Source organism: Setaria viridis, chromosome 9 (assembly GCF_005286985.2).
Source record: "Setaria viridis chromosome 9, Setaria_viridis_v4.0, whole genome shotgun sequence".
Lineage (NCBI taxonomy): Eukaryota > Viridiplantae > Streptophyta > Magnoliopsida > Poales > Poaceae > Setaria > Setaria viridis.
This window is the reverse complement of record NC_048271.2, coordinates 50045354-50051353: the sequence shown is the minus strand read 5'-3', so window position 1 is coordinate 50051353 and position 6000 is coordinate 50045354. Positions and strand designations below refer to the sequence as shown.

The 6000-nt window shown below is 39.6% G+C and overlaps 1 protein-coding gene across 1 annotated transcript; it reads right to left on the bottom strand.

Moving 5' to 3' along the window:
• Nucleotides 1–578: 578 nt before the first annotated feature.
• On the bottom strand, nucleotides 579–5558 carry LOC117840146 (peroxisomal nicotinamide adenine dinucleotide carrier). Its single transcript, XM_034720607.2, has 11 exons — nucleotides 5257–5558; nucleotides 5067–5159; nucleotides 4914–4988; nucleotides 4676–4806; nucleotides 4317–4371; nucleotides 3252–3407; nucleotides 2767–2835; nucleotides 2572–2679; nucleotides 1465–1533; nucleotides 1083–1137; nucleotides 579–871 (listed from the first exon to the last, which is right to left on the bottom strand). Exons 1-11 carry the CDS (start codon nucleotides 5335–5337, stop codon nucleotides 675–677), a joined length of 1089 nt encoding a protein of 362 aa, XP_034576498.1. The 5' UTR covers nucleotides 5338–5558; the 3' UTR covers nucleotides 579–674.
• Between the last annotated feature and the right edge of the window lie 442 nt (nucleotides 5559–6000).

Here is a 6000-nt window from a genome sequence, read left to right as displayed (position 1 = left end):
ACAGTTGACGTTCTTCCTTTTAAAAGTTTTTGAACCTTAAACAACAGCGCATTCAACACTAGACCATTCAAGTACATCAAGCACAGGCTCTAAAAGATATAGCTTCCACTGCCAGTTAAACCCAAAAAATGTAATAACTTCCAGATGATGTCACCCTTGATTGACGTAAATCAAGCAGCTATGCAAGGGGTATAACAAAGAACAAAGAAACTAATCGACTGACTTCGATTTCCATACATACCAATGAGTGTGAACCAACTCGCGGTTTAACCTGTTGTCTCTCTGATCGGGGGCAGCCACCTTTCTTGATGTGGTGCGACTGTGCGAGGTTGGCTGAAAGTTGGAGTCTTGGATTACAGATTTATCAAGGCAAAAAGATGCCACCAAGAAGAGGGGAGGGGATATCATTTGTAAGAGGCTTTAGGATTTTTCTACTCCCTCCGTTCCAAATTGTAGGTTGTTTTAATTTTTTTTAGGTTCATAGATATTATTATACATCTATAGTACATGTCTAGGTGCATAATAATATCTATGAATTTAGAAAAGTTAAAACGACCTACAATTTGGAACGGAGGGAGTAGTAAAGAATTTTTTATTGTTTTTAAATAGGATGTAGATAATGGAATCCTATATACATTACAAGTTGAGGCAAAAAAAAATGGTCATGGCAACACCTATCGCTTCTTGGGCTTAGTAATAAGCATAGTCCTACTCCTGGCAACTAAAAGCGCTGCTAACTTCACCAACTCCTCTTTTACCATAAAGAGAACTGAGGCGGCAAAGACACTTTGTACAATCTTGGTACCCATTCCTTTGTAAAACCCATGCAATCCTTCGTAACGGACCATCTTTATTATTGCATCTATTGTACCTGTTGAACATAGTCAGTGTAATGTTAGCAAAAACATGATTATAGATACATGACATAAGATAAAGAAGTATGATATCACGTATATTATCAAAGCACAACGGTTCAGAAAATATCAACAATTTGTTCTCAAATAAAGCATATAAACAGTTTGTTCAGATGAAACTATATCAATAAGTTGTCATTAGTTTGGTTGCACAGTGGAGAAAGATACCTGTGTATCTGGACATCACATTCCTGCCAATTTCTTGTTTTGCTTGCAACCTAGACTGCAACAGTTAAGACATAATGAGCAAACAGGAAACAAAATCGAACTCCAATCCCCCCCCCCCCCCCCCAAACACAAAAAGATGATGCCATTATTGCCTGTAACTAGACACATCTTAAGCAGACTTAAGTACCCGCCTGTGCTGAGTGAGTGTGATTACTGTAATCTGTAATCCCATGCAATTGGAATTCAGGCACAACAGTTACTTTGCTGGAAGCATCAGTTATCAAGGAATCTTTTTATGAAAAATAATTATTGCATCAGACCAGGTGCAGTTATCCAATGGAATCTCTTCTAAGAATTCCACGAGTTCAGCTACTTCATGTACCTTGACGACTAGCAATGGATAAGTGACAACAGTAGCTCCCAGTTTTGCTATTGCACCCAACAAGAACACCTGCTCAAGGAGGAAAATGCTCAGAAAGAAAGCATAAATATATGTACAAAAATTACCATGAGCATGTGCATTGATACTGTTTATTTTTAATCCGGACCAACAAAGGAAATGTAAGATCTAGATAGCGTAACAGGATAGAGAAGTCATGAAGTCGAATTTTATTTCTTCAGTTTGTAGAAATGCACAGCATAATCATATGACATTTGCTGCTGGTCCTCTTACAGAAAAGTTCATGAACCTTGAAGTAAAAGTGGTTACTAATGACTAAGGGCACGTCCACACTTACTAGTTTAATTGATAAGCATATCCATTTCCCGTCAAACACTAAATGGAATGAAATCAAAGGCAACAAAAGAAATTGCAGTGGACCTGTATTGCTTGTTGCAAGTAATTGCAGTGTCTGATAAAATAAAGAATTTAACTTTGTCATAGTTAAGATCTGCGCTACTGAGTAAATACATCAAGCTCACTAGTCACCATCAATGAAGTAATTTAATCTCAATGGTTTCCGTTAGCTGGCCACCAGCACCACATCTGAGCGCATACCATATTTACATGCAATCCTATGGTTTTAACCCAGGCATTTTCTGTAAAAAAAAACAGAATCTTCCACAAATGAATGCATTGTTTTCTTCATGTCAAACAGAATCGTGTGAATATAGACTAATTGTACCATGTAAACAAATTTGTTCATAATTACACTAAATTCTCTTGCTTAAATATCCATAACTTCTCACAAAAAGACCCCACCAAAATAATCCCCATAACATGATCATATGCACTGATTGATTGTCGCAATCCCATTAAAAGGCACTACACAGTTGCCACAGTTAGTCTGAACTCTGAAGGTAATAATGCCTCATTTGCGTGAAAATATGTAATGTAACACTATAACATCATCGAAAATAAGTTTCTAGGAGTGGGGATAAATAGTTGAGGCAATAAGAGAGTCAAAACAGTCACAGTTTCACAAAGCCAGGCACCTCCATCGTTTCATAAAGACAAGAATATTACAGGATCTAATCTGAAAGTCTGTACCTCCATAGCAGTGAGGTTCCTTTTAGGTAGTTGCTTTCCAGAGCGCTTTGACTGGAGACGCTTTGCCAAAGTTTCATATATCATAAACTGAATCGATGGGTTACATACCTGAAATTTTACGCATTTTAGTAGCTGTGGAACTCCATATGTAACCAATGAACTTTGGGTGTGACATTTCAAAAACAAATAACTAACCATGATTAATGTTGGAACAAGTCCTTTCCAATATCCCCTTATGCCAGACTCGCAATAAACCTCCCGGATCTGTCTAAGACCAATGAAAATAGTAAAATAAATGTCTCATAACTTTATTTGTGAAGTAAAAGCAAATTAGAAGAAGGCAGGACTTCAGACTCCAGTTAGTTACTGCACAATCTATTCATATGCAAATTTGATGAAATTTATAATATTGTAGGGTACTGAACTAATCATACCAATAAGATGTGAACTGAAACACCACTCCATTTCTGGATTTCTTATGTTCTCAATATCCTAATTAATTGAGTCATTTTAAGTTTAAGGAGAACAACTGACACACTGGCATGCTGTATCATTTTAGATTTTTCTTTTTTAAAAAAAGACCTGTACCATTCCCCAACTGCCCTTTTCATTTCTCTACTGAATAGTTTTAATACCAAAATTCAACATAAACGCTGGCAACTTGAGGAATGAGAGCTAACCGCTTGAAATGTACCATATGGATGAGGTTTTTCAGACTCCAGTTTAACCAACCTATCCTTCAGAATTGAAACCTCCAAGGAATTAGCCCTAGATATTTCTTTCAGTAAAAGGTCCTTCTTAGACTCCAAGATCTTCCTTTCTGCTTGCGTATGTGTCTGAAAGGAGGCCAATGTTAATCGCTAGTTTGATGCAATTTTTATTATCAGCAGTATAGAAGCCACATGGATATTCCAGTTTAGTTTAGCCATTGCATTTTCTGTATTGTCTTGGTAAAAGCAAGCCACATGGAGGTCAACTAACATACAAGCAATATTTGTTTGCCACTTAACTACTTCTGCATCACGTATTCTCTGACTGCAAGAAAACTGGATGTTGTGCCATAGCAAATGTATCAGTTATAGTTCATAAGCATGAATTTTTTTTAAAAAAAAGACTAGGAATTAGGAAGTGTGGAGATACTTTTGATAGGTATAAACAAAAGGAATAACATCCATCTAGGTCATAGCGCATAAGAACTTTTTCCCAAAAATAATAATAATTGTGGCTTAGTGAGGATCTTATTCAATGCAGTAGTTGAAGGGTTGGAGCATTACAGTTAAATGAGATTGTAGCATATTTAACATGTCAACAATATTGTAAGCTCATCTTATCAAAATTTGGCAATAAATGTCCTACATAAATACTTTGTGTATATTCCAGGAGCTGCCCATAGAGAAGGAATACCATTTCAGTCCCCTAATTTTCATCACCCATACAAATTCCTAGCATGGGAACAGCTGGAGGCAATGGAATATAGTTCTTTACCTGGTTGCTCATACAACTTCATCTCTAAATAGCAGATAGGATCATCACAAGGGATATTAGAAGAAACATAAGTTACACAACACTGTGAGTAGGATGTAACCATACTACTAATGTAAGCATTCCCTCACGGCATCAAGGCTGGTAATTTAAAAACAGTAGAACCTACTAAACCTGTCTATAAATTCTCTTATTTAGTGAACTTTACCAGTTCTATATTCTTCTTGAAGACAAAAGGCATTAAGTAACCTAGTTAAGTTTACCTGCATACGTGTCACAAGAACCCATATTGGATTGGTAAGAAGAACATTGATTGACCTGCAACAAAGGAAAGTAACCCATGAGCATGCCAAAAGAGTAAGATCATTAACTCAGAAAACTAAACATAATAAATATTTAATAGTATAAACTATCAAAACTGCACATTTTGGTACCTATTTCACAAAATCACACAAACTCTGCACATTTGTCGTAAAGTACACATTAACACTAAACTCCGTTAGTTTGGACGTCCAATGGCATTAAGTCTACACATAAGAAGATTGGCCAGCTCATTGATCTGTTTTAATTTGTTCCAGCATTTCAATAAGACAAGCGACTGCAGTGTGAGTAGACGGCTTACCCAGCAACAGCTGCAATACCAAGCCAAGAGAGCATCCCAACAGTACCATCCCCAAGGCCCTTCTTACCACGAGCAGCTGCCACATCTTCAACTTTGTTCTTAAGAATCTGGTAGAAGTAGTAATAAATTCCCTACAGCCACAATTGGATTCTGGCTCAAGTTCATACCTAGCACTTACTTGATATTGTTGGGGGAAAATGTTTTGTGCAGCCCACTTAACCTAGAAATGGAATTTAACCTGCGATGCAGCAGTGCCGATGAGAGAGGGCTTGAGGCCGCTGTACAATCCACCCCACCCTTCCGTTTGGATAAGCTGTTGATTCCACACTTGGTCACTAGGGGGCATTAGCAGCTAGTGCAACAAATAGACGACAAGTCCGCAATGAGTCACCTGGAGCATCTGGAAGAGGGTCGAGGTGTCGTTTGCGCCGCTCCCGGCCTTCCTCTTCTTCGCTGACCTCTCCGTCTGCTGCCGGGTGTTCACCTGATCGAACCATCGGCAGCAGAAGTATTTACCGATTCGGAAGGGGGCAATAGGATTAACTAGAGCGACAAGGGGCGAGAAGGGGATAGGATGGTACGGTTTGGAGAGGGTAGGTGATGATCTGCGCGATAATGCCACCGCCGGCGCCGGCCAGCCCGTTCACCACCGCGCTCGACATGCTCCCCACCTGGTAGAGACGGCGCCGAGGCGGGCGGCGGCCGGTGCACGTCGTGTGGAGGTGGGCCTCAGCGCCCCCGGGATGGAGGGACGAGCGAGTTGAGGAAGAGGAGGGGTCGAATTGGCAGCCGCCGAGCCGGGAGGGAGGCGGGTTGCAGGTTGCTAGTGCGGTGGCGCTGCCTAGTGGTGGACGAAGGGTGTGTTCCGCGATTTTCCACGTTTCCCTTTCGCAGCTTGGTCCATCCGCTCGCGGGTCGACTTTCAAATCCCGCTCGAGTTTTTTTTCCCGTGTGAAACTCTTATGTCCTATTGGGTTTTATTTTAAATGCATTTCGATCGTAACGGTTTTTTTAAAACTAAATAATCTTTCACGTGGATGATTCCAGGCGATGTAATGGTAGATCCAACTCTACACCGTGATCGATAATCTTGCATCCACGTCGACACACAATGTTCATACTCGCGTTCATTGATGGTACTTTTGGAGCAGCTTATATAGGTAGGCTAACAAAATACAGGTAGAATGAATAGGAAGATCCTGTCATACATTTTATCCCCTATACGACGAAGGTGATGATAAAAAGATGAAAGTTGGCCCTTTTGATCGCTCAGTGACTAATGTTGTGAGATTTTAAACTTAGTCTTTTCTAGATAGGATATTTGG